Raw genomic sequence first — 25,498 nt, 5'->3', positions numbered from 1 at the left:
AATCAAACAAAAAATTCAGTTGAGGGACCTGTTACCATTATAAAAAGGCAGAACAACTGGCCAGATCTCATCTATAGGAGGCAAAATTCCTCATACACCTAACAGAAGCACTTAGAACACAGTAACCCCAGATTTGGCAACTAAATGTTTTTTCTTCATAGCAGAAAGAGTGGTTGGCTGAAGATTTGAAAAGGAGCTGGTGAACAGGTCACACGACTCTAGGTCAGGAGGGGCCCACCTGTTGTGAGGAGATGGGAGGCAAAGACGAAAGAACAAATCAGAGACAGGAGGTGAAAGATAGTACACTGATAGGCAATGTGCTTGTTTCAGCTGAGAGATGATAAACAGGAAGAGTGAGAAGTAAATTTGGATTAGGAAAAGAAGACACATGAAATGCGTAAAAGAATAATGCAGTTAAGAAAATCAAATTAGATTAGATTTACTTTAATTCCAATTGATCTGTAGTGAAGAAGTCCTACAGAATGTAGAACATGTCAGAAAAACAATAATACATGATAAATATTTACATTTTTTTAAATGAACACTATATGAAAGGATCGTTTTACAACACTCATTTACTAAGATCTGAATGTAAAATTTAAAAAAAGTTTATTTGTTTATGATGTAATAAACATATAATAGAACTACTACAATACTCATTTAGAATGAACACATTACTGCACTGAAATGATGCAGAAGTTAGATTGTACTTTACCAACAAATCCTTTAGGCTTCTCTTAAACTGAATTTCATTAATTGTTAAGCTTTTTATGGCTGCTGGAAAGTTATTGAAAATGTTTGTTTCTGAATTATGCACACCTTTTTGTACAAGAGTAAGCAACATTAAATCCTTGAGAAGATTATTCTTATTTCTAGTATTGCTTCAATGAATTAAACTTCTGGTTTGAAAAAGTGATATATATTTTAATGACAAATTTCATTAAGGAGTAAATATATTGGGAAGCAGTAGTTAGTATCCCTAGTTCCCTAAAGAGGCCACTGCAGGATGCTCTTGAGTTCTCACCACATAACTCTTATTGCATGTTTTTGTGCCTGGAAAACTTTAGCTTAGCTTGATGAATTACCCCCAAAAATAATCCCGTATGACATTATGGAGTGAAAGTGAGCATAGTATGCCATCTTTTTCATTTTTATATCCCCTATGACTGACAGAATTCACATTGCAAATAGAGATTTGTTTAGACGCTTCAGTAGTTCTGAGGTGTGCCCCTGCCAGTTGAATTTATTATCAAGATGCAATCCCAAGAATTTAACTCTGTCCAATTCTTCTATCTGTTTGTAATCATATGTTAGGCATATACTTGTGGGACACCTCGTACATGTTCTGAACAGCATGTAGTGTGTTTTTTCAAAGTTTAGTGACAAAGAATTGGCTAGGAACCACTGATTAATGTCCACAAATATTTTATTAGCAAATCATTCTAAGACTACACTTGATTTGCTATTTATTGGAATGTTTCATCACCAGCAAACAAAACAAGCTTAGCATCTGGTGATGTTACTGATGAAAGGTCATTGATATACACAAGAAAATGTGAGGGCCCTAAGATGGAACCTTGTGGGACCCCACATGTTATTAGTTCCCAGTTGGATGATGCCTGATAGCTTAATACATGCCTCTTTCGTGATAACACCCCTTCTTTTCTGCCAGAGATATAAGATCTGAACCATTCTGCAGCATTTCCTGTTACACCATAATATTCTAATTTACTTAAAAGAAATGTTGAAGTGAAGAAATTAAATTAAAAAAGAAAGAAAAACTGGCAAATAAGTAATTCATTTCTGCCATTCTGTAATAAGAGGGAAGGGTGTGTTAATACAGATAGGTCCAGGATAGTGGCATTATAAGAGGATATGTTTGACAGCATGTTTCTATCTCCAGACATTAGGTGACCTTAGTACTGGAGGTGTCCACTATAAATACATGCCTTTCAGATCCCTACACAAATACTAATTTTCCCAAACATGGAAATGTTAAGCTGCTCTTTAATTTCTATACTCTCTTAGGCTTAACCTCCATTAACAAACACACTCAACCTTTTTTCACATAATCTCTCTCGCTCTGTTTTGATTTCCAAATTGCTTTATTCTTCTCATCTTTCATTTCTCTTCCTCCCTCTTTACTCCTCATACCATCCCTTATTATTATCTCTCAAATGAAGCTGGCACAGCAGTTACCATTGCATATTTGGCTTTCAACTATCTCTGACACGTTTTCTTTTGTCTTTGTCTCTCCATGTCCTCGTCCTCACAGGAGGACCTAGTGGCTGAGTGAGCGGTCCCCATGCCCTCTTCGGAGCTTTCCACAGCCAGTCCCTCTTTTCTTCCTCAAGAAGGAACATTTATTTCTCAGATACAAGATTACGGTTTTCTACTTTTTAAGTACTATGAATTTCACCACCTGAAGGAAAGTAGCCTGTTATTCTGTCCCTTGTAATTTTAACAATGTACTTGCAATGTGAAATGAAGAGGTAAACATATTAACTGAAGCAAAATATTAGATAGAGGATTTTTTATTACAACTGCCAGCATAAATATTACAAATAACTATTCTCAACGTCTAAATTGTAGCAATTCTGAGTAAATATTCTGTATTTTGATGACTACTATTGTCATCCTCAATAAGAGCTACAAAACTGGCTGGCAGTAGATATGACACTGTCCACAGCAACAAGGCTGTACTCGTGACATACTACCTCCTCCTCTATTGTAACATGGCCTCAGTAGTAAAATACAACTTTCATTCTATCTGCACTGTAGTGAACAGCCTGAGTGTTAAATTGTTTACTTCATTTCCATTACATGACTTGTTCATAATAGCTTAGCGTGTAGCAGCAAAGTGAGCCAGGAATACATGGAACTTATGCTACCAGGAATACATAGTATTTATGTTGCACATAAATGGCAGTGGTCTGGTAAGTGGTTGCTGAAGTAGGACAAACAAGTAGTGCGAAATTTTCTTCATCACAATTCACCTAAAATAGTGTCTGTAAATCAATAAGTTGACTTCACAGTTAAAAAATACAATTATATTATACATTCAGTAAATTCATTGTAAAATATACAACAAACAAAATCAAATTGCAGTTGCTATGAAACAGAATATTACATGAAGATCTTTTTCCTCACCCAAAATGACAAATCATAAAAATGGTTAGAAAAGTTCCAAGTACTTGCAGAATTATATATCATTGGTACCACCATATTGAATGTAATAAAAACTGTATACTTAATAGAAAAGTTTATAATTCAAACAGCTTATGGGACTGCAGCTAAGTGATGTCTGTCTGCATTCCTGTATGCTGGTTGAATACATTATACACTGAGAGAAAGTCAAGTTTCACAAATATGATTATTTTAAAAGAAACAAAGCCATCACTTTTTTTTAAGTCTCACCTGTCATTTCTAACAGCAATTGAAACCATGATAAAAACACTTAAGGGCTTATTATGAAAACCTGACTATTTCTGCAACTTTTATAGATCTGAGCAAAAGCACTTGCTTCTATGTTACATGACACAATTATTAAAAACCTAGTATATTATGGAATAGGAGATAAACTCTCCATTTATTCAAATCTTAGGCATGGTTTACACTAAGATGATATGAAACATTGCAGTGGAGGTCCTGTGATACGTGCTTATCGGTGAGACACTCATGTTCCCACTGGGAACATGGGATGATTGATACGCAACTTGTTACACGACAAGCAAGAGGACAGCATGAATCACACTTCTGTCTCAGTCTCAGTTGCAGTCATGAGCTCTTCTGAAGAAGGCGTTATCATGGCTTATCATTATTTACAGCTCAAAACATTGAAAAAGGAAAGGAAGTACTGGATGCATCTTTACAATGCTATAAATACCAAACATATAGATTTATTTTTGAAGGAGGTCTGCCTTGATAAAAACAAAATTTTATCTTTTCTTTTATATCTGAGACATGCTTCACTGAAGTTTCAGCATCATGTCTGACAAATAAAAGATAAAATTGCGTTTTGCTCAAGGTGGACCTACTCCAAAAACAAATACACAAATCTAGTTGTAAAGCAAACAAGGACAAAAGAGCTTCAACCTCAAGATGATTATATCAAACACAGTTTGGCTGCAGTTTCTCTTGAGGTCTCTCAACAGGAAAAATTCTATGAATTCTATGGAATGAGTCCATGACTTTTACAGAATGAGTTGAGACAGTTTCCACTTTTTGGAACACTAGTACCAGCTATTCTGATAAAGCAAGACACAAATTTTTAGCATGCTATTTCTCCTGTTGAGGAACTATCTCATTACAGTAAGGTACGTTGGTGAAAGAGTGTGAATGGCGTTAAAAATGTCACCATGAAAATTTAATTTTTGTAAGACCACTTAGTATGGTACTTTATCCAAAGTGGTGCGTACACAAATAATGGTTTCAAATTAAGAAACCTAGGATAGTATTTCTACAGCTCTTCATTTATGCAAAGTAGAACATGATGCAGCTTGAGGAATATTCAGAAGAAACATTGCTGGATTTAAAATGATATCAGTCACTATTGATGGTGTAGAAGTGTGTAGTAGGGGTAGACAATATATCTGAAGAAATGGAAAGAGCCCATGACAATATGTCCTAGTGGACAGCTGGTTGGTAGTCATACCAACTGCCAAGCTTTCTGTGTTGTTACAATTTCCAACCAGCTGTCCACCAGGATGAACAGCCACTGCCAAACAGTTGCCAAGAGCAAAGTAGGCCAACCTGTGACACAACAAGCAGCTGAGCATAACATGCTTAATTTAAATGGCTGCTTCACCATCTGACCCATTGGGATCCTCCCCTCCATCACCAGCTTTTCTGAACTGCACCAATAGGAGTTATCCTCGTAACACATTCTCTGCTCCCATAATCATCCCAGCCTCAACCTATGATAACATATTGATCCCACACTCTCCACCCAAGAGTTTCCATCACCTCTGTCCTATCATCTCTTCCCCATTCTCATCTCCCAGCCTCTTTGTTTGCCAACCTCTACCAACGCATCTGCCTGCCTTTCTCCGTTCCTCTCCTTTTTTCCCCACCTCCCTGCCCCACAGCCTCCTGGTGCCATGGCTGTCGGCATTCTAGTCCTTGAACACTCCACCAGACAGCTTTCCTCAGTCTCCCCACTTGAACACTACTATCCCTTCCTCTTTCTCACCCCCTCCATATTGTTGCTGTCATCCCACGTGACAGCTGCTTTCTGGCCTGAGCGGCTGGAGATGGTGGTCATGTGTGCACGAGGTGTGCTTGCATGTGTATATGAATGATGTGTGTTTCTTTGTTTCTTTCTTGCATATGAAGGCTGTGGCCAAAAGATTTGTGTAAGTGCTTTTAACTGTGCCTGTCTACAACTTATAAACCTTCTTTACGGTAAGTAGCAATCTATATATTCCTTCATTGTCCATTACATTTCGCATATTTTCTCCAGAATGAAAACAAGTATCAATCTCCTTCCACTGTTAAAATGAATTTTGATATGTTTGCCACATTTTGCAGTCAGCAATCTGTGACCTAAAACCCACCAAACATAAACTGGCCAGTAACTACATTCTAAGAAATCCAGTTCATTATCAAGCTAGGATGTCGCACTATCAGATGTGGAAAAATCAGTGTTTTTGCAAAAGTTTCCTCAGAACTGAATGAGAAAGAGTGCAGAGCAGAAAACATGTGTGAATCCAAAAACAGTTGTTTTTATTTTTTACATAAAAAGTATATGTTTTACCAAGAGATTAACTACAGAGACGATTCATTGCCATGTATCATACAACACATGCATGCAGCATCTCACACTCCATATTGTGCCAGGAAATATGACAGAGATGTGTGCTAGTGTCATTTCACTGTCATCCCAGTATGAAACAGTTCAGTCATTTCAACTACATTTCTAAGTGCTCTGCTGATGTAGGCTGTTTCTGCACCATACTGTATGTCTCACAGCATATTGTTTTGGATACTGTATTACCTCAGCATTATTCACAGTGTAACTAATCAATGGGCTACAGCCAATATGTGCACATGAGCATGTATCAGAACAACTCTAAATAAAAAGACAAATTCTGCAAAATTATGTTCTTGGATCTTTCCCGCGTACAATAACGACTTTTTGGATTATATACCAAGTAACAATGAACTGTAAGTGATTTATATGACAATAATTACTACAGGGGAAAATTTGCAAATTTAAATAATTAATGACAAGTGTCAAACTAGTCAGCTGTACTTTATCAGTACATAAACAGAAGATATTATCTTTAATCTGTTGCCAACCAAAATTGAAACTAAAATAGTGTCATTACTAGTACTGGCAAATGACCTACAACTCACTTAACAAGGACAACGAATTATCTGCCCAGCAAACTTGGCATTGTAATTTTTTATTAAGTAAATTATGGAGCAATGTGAGCAAACAACTATTACTCATACTTTCCTCTTTCACTTGTGTGACCCATTCTAGAATATTGCTCAAATGTGTGGGACCCATACCACATAGGAGTAAGGAGAGCATGTATGGTCACAGGTCTGTCATGAGAGAGTGTAACAGAGGTGCTCAAGAAACTGAACTGGTAGACACTTGAAGACAGACACAAACCGTCCCAAGAAACCCTAATTAATTTCAAGAACTAACTTTAAATGATGAAACTAGGAATGTATTACCAATCTCTACTTATCACTGCCAAGGGACTATGAAAACAAGATTAGACTAATTACAGCACACACTCCATATGTGGATGAATGGGAAAAAGCCCTACCAACTGATACAATGAGAAGTACTCTCTGCCATGCAGTTCACAGTGGTTTGCAAAGTATGGATGTAGATGTAGAGAATTCAGTTTCTTCCACATTAGTAAGTACAAACAATGCTACAGGGAAATTCCCACTGCAGTTAATCACTGAAGCATAAAATGTTTCAACAATTTGCCAAATTTAGCTCGTTCAGTACTGTAAAATAAATATCAATGAACATAAGAAAACTGACTGAAATGCAAAGAGCTCTACATTACTGGAGAATCAGAAAGCAAACATTATAAAGCATGTTTTTCATATAGGCACTTCATTTGTTTATGTACATGAGTGGTACTTCTACAACACAGATTGTAGACTCTGTACTTTGACAAGACCAGACCTAGGAAAAAATGGAATAGTCAGAAAATATTTGATTTCAAGAGGGAGCACAGCACAGACACTCCCAAATTTAATAAGACAGAGAATGTTACTTCACATATAAAATAAAACAATTTACTGTTATCGATTACCTGTATTATTTAGTACTGTTTGGTGTATTGTTCCACTGAAGTTAAATTAATGCTTGTTTAGGTGAGTTACTGTGTACCATTTAAATGTAACTACTTTTTTAATATAAAATGCATTTTTAAGATAGGTAGAGGAGCTCAGTACATTATTTACAATGCAAAAATATATATTTGTATTTTCACAGAATTTACTGATTCTTTTCTCAAAATAATGCTCAACACAACAGTTTCACTTTCCATCCTTTGTATTACCCACATACAAAACAAGTTCTGTTACATCAAATGAATGTGTGTGTGTGTGTGTGTGTGTGTGTGTGTGTGTGTGTGTGTGTGTGTCTAGCAGCATTCTCCTGAAGATGGCGACCAGTTGGATCGCCGAAATATCGAGTCAAGTTGATTTTAGGATCCGGCAGCAAATCCGAAGAGATTTTCAAGACTTATTACGCCGGGAAAGCCTACGAAGTCACATCAAGTACCTCTACGGGGAGGAAATGGTGAAACTTGTACGGAAGTTAGATAAACTTCGGAGGAAGAAAGGAAAGCTGTTGAGTACACTCGCCTTTTTGCCGAGATGTAATGACGAAGGTATCATTCCTAATTTCGCCAGATTTGTTCATTTTATTAGTAGTAAGAGAGCTAATAGGATTAAGGAATGGGCAAGCCTAGCACTTATAAGAGAATGCATTCATTTTACCTGCAGACAGCTGGATATTGTTTCCAAAGATTTATTTTACTTACATTTGAACTTGTCGTCACAGTTTTCAAGTGATGTTTGGCAGTGGGTTGATGATTCCACATGGGCGATTTCGGATTGGGCTCAGACAATTTTCGAAATTTGAATGGCTTCTTTCTCGTTCTACAGCGTCAGAAGGGGATAAACGTCAGCGCGCTGTGGTTAATCTTTCTAACAAGGCGTTGGATGGGCCCACAGTGGCGGTGTTGGAGAAAGGCTTAAATTTTTCGCCCACTCCCAAGAGTCTTCCTGTCACAGAGTTCATATGCTCTGTAGAACAAGCAGTACACAGCCTACCCGAGGACCAAGCAGAAGAAATAAGGCAAGAAGTGTCCCACACATTACGTCGGGCTCGGCCACCGCGGGATAACATCTCTTCCGCAGAGAGAGCAACCATTCGTTCCCTTAGGAATGATGATGAAGTAGTAGTTTACCAGCTGACAAGGGGAATGCCACGGTTGTAATGACGCGGGATGATTACATCCTAAAAATGGATTTATTACTCAACGACCCGGCATACAGAAAACTATCTAGTGACCCCACAGAAAGGATTAAACGCAAGACACTTTCACTGTTGAAAAAGAGTTCGTTGTCCGACGATTTATGTAAGAAACTTCATCCTGGTGCTGCCGTTCCCCCTAGGTTGTATGGTTTGCCTAATGTTCATAAAGAAGGGGTTCCTCTACGCCCAATTGTTAGTAATTTGGGTGCACCCACTTATAACCTGGCGCAGTATTTATCATCTGTTCTCCGTCCATATGTTGGCAAGTGTGAACACCATATTTCCAATTCGGTGGATTTTATTAGTCGATTGAAATCTTTGAAGTTGAGTCCTTCAGATCTATTAGTGAGTTTTGATGTGGTATCTCTGTTTACGCGAGTCGCTTAATTTGATTAGTGAAAAACTGGATGAAGAGTTGGTGAAGCTTTGTCGTCATGTGCTGACATCCACATATTTTTTATTCAACGGCAACTTTTTTTAACAGAATGACGGAGTGGCTATGGGTAGTCCTTTATCACCTATAGTCGCCAATTTATTTATGGAGGACTTCGAGGATATGGCACTAAAGACTTCAGCTTTGCAACCAACGTGCTTCTGGAGATAGGTGGACGATACGTTTTTCGTTTGGCCGCATGGACGTGACTCTCTTAATAGATTTTTGGACCATTTCAACTGTCTTCATCCCCGCATCAAATTTACCATGGAGGTCGAAAGTGATGGGATGCTTCCATTTTTAGACGTTATGGTTTATAAAAAACCAGATGGTACTTTGGGACACAGTGTTCACCGAAAGCCGACGCACACAGATCACAGATCGGTATCTGCATTCTACGAGTTGTCATCGACCCTACCAATGCAGTGGAGTCCTCAGGACTTTGGTACGGAGAGCATATGCCATTTCCGACGCGGACAGCTTAACCCAAGAACTTGCGCATTTGATGGCTGTTTTTAAGGATAATGGATACTCCGAGAAGCAGATTCGTCGGGCTATGGAGTTTGGACCATCTCTGGAGGTGCATGAAGAGGAACATGGATCGGTGGCTTTTCTTCCCTATGCAGGAGGTATATCGTTTAAGATTGGACGAATTTTAAGGAATTTTAACATCAAAAGTGTGTTCCGACCGCCTTCTAAGATTAGGGCACTACTTGGCTCTGTAAAAGATGATCTGGGGCTTAGGAAACCTGGTGTATACAAAATTCCGTGTCAGTGTGGGAAAGCTTACATTGGTCGTTCAATTTGCACAGTTCATGACAGGTGTGTGGAACATCGACGCCATACGAGGCTACAACAGCCGGAAAAATCGGCAGTAGCAGAACACTGTTTAAATGAGGGACACGGCATGAAATATGACGAAACGGTGGTAGTTGCCAACATTTCCAGTTTTTGGAATAGTGTTTATAAAGAGGCAATTGAAATTAGGTTGGCGGATAATTTAATCAATAGAGACAATGGGTTTCCTCTTAGCAGGACGTGGAATCCGGTACTATCCCGCATCAAAATTGAACGTTCTTCGGTGCGACCATGAGTGCGATATATCGTTGCCGCAAAGTTCTTCCAGGGGCGGCGCCCCTTCCCTATCTTGGAGGGCAGCAACTGTGACGGGCGGCGCACGCGCCGTGTACTGCACGGTGGGCTGTATAGGACGTCGTTTTGCAGCCAGGCGTTGGTTCTCAGCGGGACTCATCAGCAAGCAGCATTCTCCTGAAGATGGCGACCAGTTGGATCGCCGAAATATCGAGTCAAGTTGATTTTAGGATCCGGCAGCAAACCCGAAGAGATTTTCAAGACTTATTACGCCGGGAAAGCCTACGAAGTCACATGCTGTGTTCTGTTTGCTAAAAACTCTTCAACCCAGCCACACAGCTGATCTGATATTTCGTAGACTCTTACTTTGTTTATCAGGTGACAGTGTGGAACTGTATCGAATGCCTTCCGTAAGTCAAGGAAAATGGCATCTACCTGTGAGCCTGTATCTAACGTTTTCTGGGTCTCATGAACAAATAAAGTGAGTTGGGTCTCACATGATTGCTGTTTCCAGAATCCATGTTGATTCCTACAGAGCAGAGTCTGGGTTTTCAGAAATGACATGATACGCGAGCAAAAAACATGTTCTAAAATTGTACAACAGATCGATGTCAGAGATATAGGCCTATAGTTTTGCGCATCTGCTCGACGATCCTTCTTGAAAACTGTGACTACCTGTGCTCTTTTCCAATCATTTTGAACCTTCCGTTCCTCTAGAGACTTGCGGTACACGGCTGTTAGAAGGGGGGCAAGAACCGAATTGGTATCCAGTCAGGTCCAGTGGACTTTAATCTGTTGAGTGATTCCAGTTGCTTTTCTATTCCTTGGACACTTATTTTGATGTCAGCCACTTTTTTGTTTGTGCGAGGATTGAGAGAAGGAACTGCAGTGCGGTCTTCCTCTGTGAAACAGCTTTGGAAAAAGGTGTTTAGTATTTCAGCTTTATGCGTGTCATCCTCTGTTTCAATGCCATTATCATCCCAGAGTGTCTGGATATGTTGTTTCGATCCACTTACTGATTTAACATAAGTCCAGAACTTCCTAGTCGGTACACAGAATTTTACTTTTGAATTCACTGAACAGTTCATGCATAGCCCTCCTTCCACTAACTTTGACATTGTTTAGCTTCTGTTTGTCTGAGAGGCGTTGGCTACGTTTAAACTTGCAGTGAAGCTCTCTTTGCTTTTGCAGTAGTTGCCTAACTTTGTTGTTGAACCCCACGGTGGGTTTTTCCCGTCCCTCACAGTTTTACACGGCACGTACCTGTCTAAAACACATTTTACGATTGCCTTGAACTTTTTCCATAAACACTCAACATTGTCAGTGTCAGAACAGAAATTTTCATTTTGATCTGTTATGTAGTCTGAAATCTGCCTCCTATTACTCCTACTAAACAGGTGAACCTTCTTCCCTTTTTTTATATTCCTATTTACTTCCATATTCAGGGATGCTACAACAGCCTTACGATCACTGGTTCCCTGTTCTGCACTTACAGAGTTGAAACGTTCAGGTCTGTTTGTTATCAGTAGGCCCAAGATGTTATCTCCATGAGTCGGTTCTCTGTTTTAATTGCTCGAGGTAATTTTTGGATACTGTACTCAGTATAATGTCACTCGATGCTCTATCCCTACCACCCGTCCTGAACATCTGAGTGTCCCAGTCTATATTTGGTAAATTGGAATCTCCACTTAAGACTATAACATGCTGAGGAAATTTATGTGAAATGTACTCCAGATTTTCTCTCAGTTGTTCTGCCACTAATGCTGCCAAGTTGGGAGGTCAGTAAAAGGAGCCAATTATTAACCTAGCACATTTGTTGAGTATAACCTCCACCCATAATAATTCACAGGAAGCAACCACTTCTATTTCACTACAGGATAAACTACTACTAATAGTGACAAACATGCCACCACTGGTTGCATGCAATCTTTTCTAAACACCATCTGTGCCTTTGTAAAAATTTCACCAGAATTTATCTTTGGCTTCAGCCAGCTTTCCGTAGCTACAACAATTTCAGCTTCAGTGCTTTCTATCAGCGCTTGAAGTTCCGGTACTTTACCAATGCAGCTTCGACAGTTCACAATTACAATACCGATTGCTGCTTGGTCCCCGCGTGTCCTGACTTTGCCCCGCACCCTTTGAGGCTGTTGCCTTTTCTGTACTTGCCCGAGGCCATCTAACCTAAAACACTGCCAGACCACGCCACACAGACCCTGCTACCCACATAGCCGACTGCTGGGAGCAGTGGACTCCTGTCCTGTGTGTGTGTGTGTGTGTGTGTGTGTGTGTGTGTGTGTGTGTGTGTGTGTGTGTGTCCAAAAATAAAAATAAATAAGATGCAGTTCAAATAGATAATATGCCAAGCAGTCATTACATAAATAAAATTAGTTGGCTTACCCCATGATGTAGCATTTTTTGCAAGAGAGATAGTTCCTTTATGTTTGTCAATGGAGAAGAGTTCCTTGGTTTCTGATCCTTGTGTCTCATAAATTGAATATTCTATCTCAGCGGCCATGTCATCATCTCTATCCACTGCTTTGACCTGAAATAACAATAATTATATTGTTTTACATAAAATGAGAGTTACAGTGAATCTGTGTTAAAATGATCACTTTTTAATGACTATGGAGTAAGTACAAATAGGTATATAATGAGAAGCCATAAATACACAAATATTCATAAAAAATATTATGTGAAAAACACTTCATCACATTATAGGTTTATGTTTCTAAAAAATGATTAAACCTCCACAGTATGATTCTTCCATTGTAATGTAATTAATAAAATGGTAAACATAATTTTTTTGGCCTCTTATGAAATTCTGTCTCAAGATCCACACAGTTCACTGAATTAATTTCTGTGTTGAAGTGGTCTTTAGCAATGTCACTAATTATAAAGGAGCAAAAGTTCAATGTCCGAGTAGAATGAATCATCTGAGAGTAATGATTTGCATATGCAATGGCAGGAAATCGGCACAGGAGGACACAGAGTTCACTCCCATATCTCTCCTAGCCAGAAATTGTGGAGCAGAAGGGGAACAAAGGCCACCTCCAGCACTATGTTTCCCATTTTCAATTAAGTTTTAAATTTTTGCTCTTTGTGAATGTTCCAACTCTAGTGCCCATCGTCAAATGCCATTAACATTATAGCCACCATCTATCTTAAATGTACTCATATATATGCACTTTTGTACTGCATCTTTTATTATATAAGTCTCACACTGAGACCTACTCAAAGTTTGCGAACCTTACGTACCATTTATGCTCATTACAGTGCTTGAAAACCATAAAGATTGTATGCCCTATGTAATTTTCACTGCGTTCACAGGGTACATTATATATATGCCAAAATACTCTCAAACTAGTGTTATGTTTCACTGAAAAGAGAATTTCTTAAATTTTTGGTTGAACATTGGCCTAATTCCATCTTATATCCCATCTTACTTAAGGTATCTGTACAGAATGGAAGGACTGTTGTTAAATTGCTTATTTCTTTTAGCTGAATATGTTCTTGTATTCTTCAGCAAGAAAATGCATGACTGCAGATGAAAATGTTCAAGAACTGATGCTGTGGTGCCACATAAGAAGTGTGTCACCCCCATATTGATGAAAGTACGTTGGACAGATGCTTCAGGCTGCTTTCCTTTTCAGTGTTAGATATCATTATCCAATTCTAATAATTTTTAAATTGAGCAGAAATTTATTGTGATGAATTTCAGGCTTACTGGTTCACTATATAAGGTTTTTAAAAATTGGGAATTAATAGGAAGTAAAATTAACTATAGGAGAGAGAGAGGGGGGAGGGGAGGGGGGCACTTCACAGAGTTACAATGGATTATTGTTCCCCTAAGGAAGAGTCAGATATTCAGTGCCATATAATTTATTTGTAATTACCTTTAGGAAAGGTGATTTGAGTGTCAGATTGCCAGGAATTGTGGCCTTATATTCTCGTAGAAGGAAAGATGGAGCATTGTCATTCAAGTCTCCAACTTTCACTCTAACAATAATAAACCCTGACCGTCCACCACCATCTGTTGCCATTACTGGAAGCTCATAAAGCTTCTGCTCTTCTCTGTCCAAACTCCGTTTAGTGAATATCTCTCCTGAAAATTAACAAGCAACGTGATAAGTATACCTGCAAATTATTTATTAATGATCTGTTAGATGAAACAGAGATTTGAAATTTTGCCATCCTGCTTTTATAGAAGTCATGTAATTTAGACAAAGATTCTAACATAATAACAATGGAGACTGTTAACTGCCTGTTATGTAAGTTACAGTAAATACTACAGTTAAGTATGAAAAATCTGTTAAAAGCACCATAAAAAGAATTTTAAAAATAAAAGAAAGTCTCTACATTGTGGTGAGGAATAACTGATCAGGTTTTTCCTTTGTTTTCCCTAGTTCTAAAAACGTTTTCTCCTGATGTTTACCTCTGTTGTGCTCAGGAAAGAAAACATTCGAGTGATACAGTTCCCATGTACAAGCCCTGCCATTTTTATGGTGTCCTATAAATACACTCTTTTCAATATAAATAACAAATTTCAAGACACCATTAATTATATTACACTGATTTTCAAACAAGCAAAAATTTATATGGCATTCTTCTAAAAATTCCCATGGTGCGGCTGACCTATCCAAAATACTAATGCTTTGTATGAACTAAATGCTCATTATTTCACAAAACTTTATTTTTGACCTAGGTTTGGGTTGTAAGCTTATTTTACAGTTCGTAACATACTCCAAAGATGGCACTCAATGAAACATAAACATGTCACCTCCTTTAATCCATCACATCTACACAAACTATTAAAGTATTCTCTGTTGACTATTTTAATTACAAAACAGTTATGTCTGTATAGTACAACCTCATAAAATTCATTAGAATAACATTAACTCCAAATATTACTAAGTGCACTGGAACAGAGCTAAGAGCACATCAATCATGTTGTCGGTAAAGTAAATTAGTATTTGTGTAGTTATATATTTTTGAGTAATGATCCCTAGACTCCAAAACTGTTATTTGCTTCACTCCCAGATAGGAGTTACAACATTATCTAAAAGGGATGAAGAATTGAACTGAGTCTGCTCGTTCAGTAGTAAATCATTTTAACCCTCTACTGCACAACTTTTTTTTAGGAAATCAATGTTAGTTTTAAACTATCTGGGTCTAGGATCTGATGCACAAAATACCATGCGAGAGGCTGAACATAGAATATGGAAACATTAAGAATCTAACTAGATCTGTGTGTTTGTGTACATTCAACCTTTAGCAAAGATTATTGATTATCAGCTATTTCTTTCAAGATAAGGATGCTGAACACAGTGTAGCTCAATACAGCCAGACTGTATTTGTTGAGTGTGTTCTTCAACATTATACATAAAGTTACAGTTGGTTGTCAAATAGCAACACAAAGCAATAGAGGGTTAATACTTCTAATAGAGTCATCTTCACAGCATTTCCCTCTATTTATAGGACTTCTGTCTTAAATACATACTTGTGCCTCTGGTCTCAGTGATGTTCATAAAAGAATGAATTTGACTTTTGGCTTTGCAAAACATTGCTTGGATCAGAAACACAAATATATACTGTATACCATTCCTCACATTCACCAATCTCTGTATCTCTGTCCATATACCATATCAGTCTGTCAGTACTCACTTGTTGTACTGTTTTCGCATTTATAGTTACATATTTCAATCTCTGAGTAGAATATAATATGAGGTTTATTTGTACACATCATACCTTCTTTGAATGTATTTCATTATATTTATTACTGTTCATCATTTTGTGTACAGTACCTGTGTAACTACATAGCACAATATATGTAGTTGAATCAAACAGTGGATTTATACTCATGTCTTTAGAATCAAAAACATTCATTACATCTTCTCCTTTATCTTTTGCCTTTGTTCTGCATCAGTGCAGGATTGGCATTGTTATAGGCGATTTGACATGGTTAGTTCAAGGGGGGGGGGGGGGGGGGCTGGATGTCCTTTCTGTCACCACCCCATTACTCCTGATCAGAATAAGTGTACCTCAACTGCTTCATGCAAAAGTAATTGGGGAAACTGCCTGAAAATCACATCCAGGTGGGCCAGCACACAGCAACCCTCGTTGTTAATCCTGTGGAGCTGGTACGCCTCCTCATCCCAAAATCGACTGGGTAAAACTAACAATACATAATTTTTCTTGTTTTGTAAACATGTCAGATTGAAGCATTGAACTGTTGTGTTTTTCATATAGGTGCATAATCTGTGAATCTTCATATATTTTTAGAAACAAGAGTCTCTGTACACCTAGAAACTCTTTCTGACGAATAGAATATGTGTTCTGTCTTAAACTGTCTGATAATGGCATAGACAGCTGAAATACAATTTGCAACAAAATATGAAATAAATATTGTGGAACATTAATGCAGCACATTCCATTCATAATACGTCTATGTCCCTCCAAGAACTGATAGAATATTCCATAAAAGTTGGACTAAATGTTATTGTAATGAATGTTCACAGAAGTAACTTTTTCAAAATTAAAACAGTCCACAGATATAATCTGTATAGTTTAAGTCAATAAGTGATAGATTAAAGCAGTTGACTCGTTCACCTTTGCTTGGAAGCCAGCTTTGGAAGCAGTTGTGTATTGGAAAATCTCATTACAACCCAAAAACTAGGTCAACAAAAATAAAATTTTGTGAAACGAGACAAAAAAGAATTTTATTTAGTTTATACAGTATACAATGTTTGAGTAAGTACTCACAGTGGAATCAATTAAGATTGTGGCCATGATAAACACAAATACTGTTTGAGAAAAGGAGTACCCACAAATCAGCTATTAAATAGGAACAATAGGAAGAGAGTCAAGAGATGCTCATATGAATGTACAGATACTACATTCTAACATCCAGAACCTGTAAATAGGAAAGACATTTATGAGAAAAATGAGAAAATAAATGTGATATTTGCAGCTGCTGGAGAGAAGCAAATGAACTGACTTTAACCCTATTTTTCTGTAAATAATGACCCCAGGGTCAGCTCATTCTTAGGCCACACCAGAAATTTTGTAATATAATTTTATTTGGTGTGTTCTTTTCAGTATTACATCAAAGTTTGAGTATGACATGACACTGATGTAATGCAAGTGATGCAGGCCCCATTTACACTGCTCTGTTGCAGAGACTGAATGTTACTCTGTGCTGTCAGTAGCTGAATCATTCAACCAGTGCCAAGTGGCACACTGATCGTAAAACTGTAGTCACAGTGATATGATCAAGCAGTGTCACTTTCTCCGCTTTGCCCCTCAACATAGCTTAACATAGGGCCAACTCAGGTGGGCTCCTGGAAAGGAAATGTTCATGCGTAACACTCCTTTCCCCACAGCCCCATGAATCCTGCTTCCTCTTTCCCCTTCTTGCCCTCCTGTCCATTTGTCTGCAAAACACTTGGGGCTAGGTGGCTAGGTCTGTAGCCAGAGCCATACCAAGGTGATCCTGCACCCTGGCAGAAATGCTAAAGCTGCATCCTCTCCCCCTCAAACCAGCCTCCTCCCTACAGAAAATTATCTTTCTTCAATTTTTTCTAAACAGGTAATTTGTAAAGCAGTTTTAATAAAAATGAAGCATTATTCATGAATATTACATTAATGAGCTATACAGAAGAAAAATATTGCACCAAACAAATTAAATGTATGAGTGCAGTAAATGAATTACAAACCGTCCAACTTTCTACGAGAACTGAAAGTAAAACAAAATCTATGTCTTATTCTCCATGACAGATACTGTATATTGATTTTACCGCGTTGTATAACAAAGAACAGTTTTTATTTGCATCTATTAAATTACTTATAGGAAATAAAGGAAAAAGGGCTATAATTATGTGTTGAGAATACATTCCTTTCCAAGATTTGTGTTCTTATTATAATTTTACTTTCTGTTTCCTTGCTTTGAGTGCAGCAAACTCATTGATAATGTCATTGAAGTCAAATTTATCAGTTGTCGACAAGATAGCTGAATCTGACAGTCTGCTTCACGTACACTCGACCATAAGTTGTTTTTCATCATCTTCAATTTACTGAAAGCATATTGTAATTGTCATAAATATCCTCAATATTACTTCATTGTTTCCATAAGGATCTATTATCCCATACATTAAAAACGAAAATTCAAAATATCCAAATGGTGCTCTGTGTTAGTGTTCTTCATCAGCCCTATCTACTGAATATGAAAGCAGCTATTTCGTTAGCTGGTCCTGCTGCATCGATGTTTCATTTATATTTGGCACAAAAATCTGCCATATATATGTGAAAATAAGATACAGAGCTCTCATTTAATGCTTTGCTGGCAGGAAATTAAATTGAGATGTAATGATGTGTTACATGTTGGATGCATTTCCCATTTCGCTTCTTATTCTATCAAATACCTTGAAGCAGTATAGTTTAAACAGTTTCACTCCAGTCCTCAGTTGCCTGAAATCAGCAAAATTAGGAAGCCTTCCATTAAATAGCATGTTATTTGCATCAACATCTGGTAGGCAATCTTTGAGATCCCACAATACAGAAGTGAAGTACCAGCAGAAGCTCCATTGTTGAAATGCACAAACTGTTGAAACATAACCAAGTGATGCACATTCAGTCCTGAATTTGAACCCTCTCACCCCTATTGCCATTCATCAACAAGAAATGTTGCAAACAGGAAATGGGTCCATCTTTCAGTAGTGTTCCGTATTCTGGAGCAGTGTCATTGAAACCTCAGTATTCTAACAGTATTTTTTTAAATGAATAAAGTAGAATGTTTGCTAAAAATGTTCTTTAATTTACTAAGGAAGCAAAGGAGCTAGAAATCAAATGGTTAGGTGCACATGAACCAGCTGCAACATTACACACACAACACAAAAAAACAAAACAAAAAAATGAGTTCACTTATGTATATACTTTAATATTAGCTACAGTATTTCTGCTATTAGTCCTACATTTATAAGTGTATAATTACATTCCACCACCACCTACTACAGCACTGTCACAAACATGACGTATCCCATCAAAGGTAGGGCTACCTGTGAAACCCGTCATATGATCTGCAAGCTGAGCTGCTACCACTGTGCTGCATTCTATATGGGCACAACAACCAAAAAGCTGTCTGTCTGCATGAATAGCCACTGTCAAACTGTGGCCAAGATACAACTGGACCACCCTCTTGCTGAGTATGCTGCCCAGTATGATGTCCTTCATTGCAATGACTGCTTCACAGCCTGTGCCATCTAGATCCCTAACATCAACACAAGCTTTTCTGAACTGTGCAGTTGGGAACTCTCCCCACAATATATCCTACATTCCTGTAACCCTCCTGGCGTCAACCTCTGTTAGTCATTGCCTTTACCCATCTAGCCCTTCCCTGTTCCCATTAAAGCACTACACAGCCCTCTATTTCACCAATGCACCCAGTGTTTTTACTTCTCTCCTTATCCGCTAACCCCCCCCCCCCCCCCCCCCTCCCTTGCTCTCCGTCTAATCTCTTGAATGCACCTAGTTGCCACACTCACCACCTCGTCCCTGCACACTTGCAGCAGCACTTTACTGTCCTCCAATCCCTACCCTTCAGTCTCTCCCCCTCTCTGCCCCAGATTCGTCCTTACCCCCACCCAGTTTCCTCTCCAATAACACCTTTCTGCTCGCAGTCTGGATCCAGCTGCCAGAGACTGTGTTCATGTTAATGTGAGTTGCACTTGCCTGAGAGTGTGCACATGTGTATGTTGTCTACTTTTGACACAGGCCTTGTTGGTCAAAAGCTAACTCTGACAGTATGTTTGTTACGCCTTTCTGCAACTCAGCATTTCCGCTACATGGTGAGTGGCAACTATTCTTTTCATTATATCATTACTTACCATATTTACTATTTTTCTAATGTTTTTTAAGGAGTAAGACATAAATGAAGGTTATATAACAAACAATTTGGAGCAATTCCGTTATAACGTTTTTCGATTTTTTTCTGGGACTCGCCAATGAAAATGAGTACAGATAATAAACAATAACGATGTTTTCATCTGTTGTAACTTTATTCTGGTCTAATGTCAAAGGGTAAATTATTTTTTTTACTATCTTTGTTTATTTAAGGTTATGAATAGGTGCCTACTTGTGTTATATAAAACTTAACACATATAAGAGGGATGTAACAGTTCAATTTAAAGAATAGTGGTGAGAAAAAAAAACATGGATTAAACTTAGGAGTACAGTTATTACAAAGTTTCTGTAACTATGTACAGATCTATTCACTCTTCCGCAGGTAAACCCTAAGTCCATAACCATTTACCAAAAGCATTTTTCATTACAGGCTATGAAGAGAAAATTGTCAATTATATGCACTTACCTAAATATTTCAATAAAAATATGATCACACTAACTTCTAGCAAAGAAAAGGTCACACACATCTATTGGAAAACACTTTTTCATAGACTTACCTGTCTTTTTGTTGACTTCAAAAATTTCTTTCAGTAAATCAGATGGAATGGAGTATGCAACTTCACCATATTTGCCAAAATCTTTATCTGTGGCTGTGACTTTTGTTACCAGTGTTCCACGTGGTTGATTCTCTGGTACTGTAACTTCAAACTGAATCTTGGGAAAAGCAGGATTATGTCTGTTTGCTGGCAGTATGATAATACGTACTCTGGTAAAACTTGTGTAGACTCCATCTGTGACTGAGATATTTAAAATGCTTTCCTGTTTCTCCGCAAAGTTCTGCATATTTATCAGTGAGATCACACCTACAAACAAAGAATTTATTAAATCCTTTTTGTAAGCACAACTAAATTAATAGAGTTTTCATTGCTATTTATGAGGAAAAAAGAATGTAGACCAGGTGATGATTCTCAGGAAATAAAAATTGTACACATTACACATTAAATAAAACAAACATGTCATCTTAAGGGTTCTAACATGGTTATGTCTTCCTTTTAAAACAGGGACTGTGATTCTTCTGCTTCACATAGATGAGTTAATGAAACACAAATGTTACAAATGCTAACAAACTTGCTCTTGGCCACAATCTGACGTGGTTATTAATCAAAGATAGTTCAGCCTATGATATATAAGAAACACGGCCATCCATAAAGTCCCCAAATCATATAGTAATTCCACTGCAATTATGGTATAGCTTTTCATGTGAGTATGGCCATCAATAAACTATCTATCTGTAAGAATGCCTCCTGTGGGACTGCAAACAAGAGAAAATAAGACCACCCGATATCAAAGCATGTTTTTCAATGTAAGTGGTTATTTCACGACTTGTGGTATCTGTTTTCCCAATCAGCATCAGCTTCTCTTAATTTTATAGGTGGAAACTGTCTCAGCAACAAATCTTTTGGCCGCACAATCACCCTGTCTCAATTGTCACTAGTCCCTGTATTGCAACATCTATCCCTGCACTCATTCTGTTTCAGCCCACCAGGTTCTGATTTCTCTCTGCTGTCCACCATTCCCCTAGCGAACTGGAGCTAGGTTTAGGATTAGAGCCCACACAGAAGCATACCGACAATCCTTCTTTCCACATACAATACAAGACTGGAATAGAAGGGAGAACCGATAGAGGTACTCAGGGTACCCTCCGCCACACACCGTCAGGTGGCTTGCGGAGTATGGATGTAGATGTAGATGTAGATGTTATGGATCTATGGATTCTCATATCCATTAGTCTCTGCTGTTTCCTCTTCAATACTGCTTCCCCCCATCCCCGACACACACACACACACACACACACACACACACACACACACACACAATACACCCCCTAGCACGCTCCTACGACAAACATAAAAGGTTATGCTCCCTTTCCCTCCCTCCCTCTCTTTCTCTCTCTCTCTTTTATTGTAGGACCAAACTGCAGAGCAAATCTCCATGGCCATGGAACAATCCACTACATGAAATTAATATAGATAAAGTACAGACAAATCCTATGCAGATGACAAGCTGTGACTATATATTACCACAATCAACAATGTAACATGTGAATTAGCTTAATTTTTCCAGGAAAATTGTATATCAAAATACACTGACTGAAAAATGACGATAAAGCACACCTGTAGCAGAATCAATGGAGAATGTCTGTTGCTCATTTCCTCCAACAATTGTGTAGCTTAGTCTTTCATGATCAACATAGTCAGGATCACTTGCTTTAACAACAGTGATGAACTGTCCTCTTTGAGCATGTTCAGAGAGCGAGCATACATATGATGGTTGCTCGAATTTTGGTGGGTTATCATTCATATCGATAACTGAAACAGAAATAAAAAATCTTCAGAAATGAAATTATCAATAAAATAATTAGATATACAAATACTTTAAGTTTACTTTTACATTTGGTTAAGAAAAGAATCAAATGAAACTGACCAGAAACCCAAACATGTGCAGTACTTGAGAGACTTGGAACCCCAGCATCCATTGCAATAATTGTAAAGTGGTGACTGTCATGAATCTCATGATCTAATGACTGCTTGAGATAGATAGATCCATCATCTGAATCAATATGAAAAAATTCTGATGAATTGCTGGAATCGCTCTGAATCTGATATCGAATCTTCTGGTTAATGCCTGCAGGAAATAAAAAAAAGTTTCTAGATTCTCAGTGAAGTCTTCTTATATTTTGACTGTTTCTTAATAGTCTGTGCTATTTTACCTGTGTCATTGTCTCTGGCAGACACTCGGAGAACAGAAGTGCCAAATGGTGAAGCTTCAGAGACAGAAATATTATAACTGTCACTGCTAAATTCTGGAGGACAGTCATTGACATCTTGAACAAGAATACTGACTGGTACTTCTGCATAAACTCCAGATACACTGTCTGTAGCACGTATGGTCAGCTCATACTGCTTCTTTTGTTCATAATCCAGCTCATCAACAACATATATTACACCTGCATGCAAAAACATATTCTAAAACATTGAAGTACAAAAATAAAATACAGTCATTTAAATTTGAAGCACGTAAAATGCTTAAAAATATTTTTTCCTTGCAGCAGCTTTTGTGTTACACACAACCAGTTTCAAATAAGCTCACAAAAGACTAGATTGTTTAGGCTGCTAAATGTGTTATGTGAAATCCCCATAAATATACTGCTCCCAAAGCCCTTGTGCAAGTTAATTTCTCTTGTAGAAAAAGTGAATGCATACATTTACAGAAGTAAATAATAATACAGAAAATGGAATTCAACATGCAAGGACAGATAGTAATAATCTGAGACCTTCCATTTACTGTTGTCCCATTGCTTGAATAAATATCATTATCTACTGAGCTAGCTTAACACATTTTAGTAAAGAGGCCTACTATGCTAGCTTCAATGTTGTAAGAAAAGAAAGTCAATTACCATGCCAGACATGAGCAAATTCATTAAATAAGTCCAGATTGGCCCTTTCTACTGCTATATCTCAACTGCTGCATCCTGCTATTAGTGAGTGTGAGTGTAGTGTCACCACACGCGTGTACTTAAATCAACTACCAACTGTATCAGCGGGATGGTCATTAGAGGCCAACTGTAGGAAGCGTGCACACGGCACGGTCTGTGCCACATCTACCAGTGAATCACCTTTTAATTTGTACTGCTCACATCAATTGTTCTATGTGCCACTTATGTTGCACCGTCTGTATGATTGTTTCATCTTGCCACATGTGGAGTCACAACAGGCTTATTTCTGTTATTGTTCAGAGATTTGTGAATAAAGCCATATTAGTGTTACTTGGGTTTGGTTACTACACCACCTACAGCAGCAGTTTGTAAAGTACAATCAAAATAATAACATTCTCTTTTATCACCTTCCCCTTTCTATAAATGATTTGAGATTTGACTGTAATATTGTCACATTCCACACTTTCCTCAGTCTATTCTCATCACCCACTTCTATACTAGAAAAAGAGTAACATTTTGATTCATGAATGACTGATGTTGCTCCAAATGATTGTTTATTCACATTATTGCCTAACTGGCATTGGGACTAATGCCCAACTTCATTGTCATTAGTAAATATTCTACCTTTCTCAGTAAGTAAGGTGCATTACAACACAGTCACATCATAATCACACTCAAATCCAAATCGAAAAGCAGGGTCGTGAATGATATACAACACTTAGCACTAAATGAATGCATCTTCATTATTACCACCAATATACAGCCTCAACAAAACTGAATTGCCGAACAGAGTTTGCTAGTGTTTACATGAACGTTGATTATTACAGAACATGCAAACATAAGAAATTTCGAGAACCTTCCAGAAATGATAAACTGTAAATAAAAGAATGCTTGTGATCAGCAGTAAGCCAGCCAATGCTGTTAATGGTTATGCCACACTGCACATCCTCTTCACTATGATGAGCATTTGAAGGTAGCATCTCCTGTCGAAGCTTCACAATTATTAAGTTGGTATTCAGTTTCTTCGAAATTCCAGCAATTGATTACACTTCTTGACTCTCTGTCATAGGACTTCATGCAGAGGACCCAGATGAAATCTCTGCGCTTCTGTCTTCTTGATAAAGGGTTATTATCCTGGACTTTGTATATGATGCCTGACAAGCAATTAAGGATATACTACAGCTGACAGTAGTGCTTTTGCAACTTTTCCACTAGTCCTACTTTATGCACAGAAGTAGAAATCCATACCAAGGCTCCCTAGCTGTATCTCATTGGCTGTTAAAACACTCTGTCTTTCTCCTGGGCATCCAGGTTCTGTTTGTACATCAGATGCCTTGCTTCTTTGGTTCTAGTGATAAGGTGTTTAACATAATCATATTGAGTATCATCTGGCTGGAACGGGAACAGTGTATCCATGGCGGTTTTAGCCTCACAGTCGTGGAGTGCAAAGATCATTGTGAAGCCTGTGGCATCTTGCCTTGCTGTGTAGTATGCAAATGTCACAATGGGCAGCATTTTATCTTATTATCTCTGTGAGGCCATTCATGTGTGGGTGGTACACAGTTTTCATCCTGTGGATGAGATTGCAACATGAAATTACCTATGATACTAGTCTTGACTGGAAAACTTTTCCACAGTCAAGTAACTTTTCAATTTCTGGAGTTTCAGATTCACACAGCTTTGATGAGAGCACAGTTGGGTGAGGTAGTAAGTGCAGACTACAATCCACTGAATCCCATTTCGAGACTTTGGGAACCTCCCCAAGAGGATTTCATCTCAGTGGAATGGCACTGTTGCAGGAGAGATCAATACCAAATGCTATGGAGGTCATTTCAGCTTGAGATTCAGTCACTGGCACTCCTTACAGTGGCTCACATAGCATCTAGTGGATTGGTAGGGACCTGGCCAGTGATAACTGTATCTGATTCTTTTTAGAGTCTTCACAAATCATAGAGGATCAGATACTGGAGCAGTGAGTAAATACTTCAGGATAGTCAGCTGCAAATGAGCTGGGATGAGAAGCAACCATTTCCACTCTGTTGGTTATTGGATCATTATTCCTCTT

General features: G+C 38.1%; 1 protein-coding gene across 5 annotated transcripts in view; it reads right to left on the bottom strand.

The window, feature by feature from the left end:
* Positions 1 to 25,498, bottom strand: part of LOC126282042 (fat-like cadherin-related tumor suppressor homolog) — a 1,587,586-nt gene that overhangs the window by 71,322 nt on the left and 1,490,766 nt on the right. For all 5 annotated transcript variants that reach the window (XM_049981457.1, XM_049981458.1, XM_049981459.1 and 2 more), the window contains 6 exons: positions 22,708 to 22,944; positions 22,422 to 22,622; positions 22,112 to 22,306; positions 20,495 to 20,800; positions 13,937 to 14,145; positions 12,441 to 12,585 (listed from right to left, as the gene is read on the bottom strand). In XM_049981457.1, coding sequence (XP_049837414.1) covers positions 12,441 to 12,585; positions 13,937 to 14,145; positions 20,495 to 20,800; positions 22,112 to 22,306; positions 22,422 to 22,622; positions 22,708 to 22,944 — 1,293 coding nt within the window. The remainder of the gene's footprint in view (positions 1 to 12,440; positions 12,586 to 13,936; positions 14,146 to 20,494; positions 20,801 to 22,111; positions 22,307 to 22,421; positions 22,623 to 22,707; positions 22,945 to 25,498) is intronic.

This window comes from Schistocerca gregaria, chromosome 7 (genome assembly GCF_023897955.1).
Source record: "Schistocerca gregaria isolate iqSchGreg1 chromosome 7, iqSchGreg1.2, whole genome shotgun sequence".
Taxonomy (NCBI): Eukaryota; Metazoa; Arthropoda; class Insecta; order Orthoptera; family Acrididae; genus Schistocerca; species Schistocerca gregaria.
This window is presented reverse-complemented; position numbering and strand designations above follow the sequence as displayed.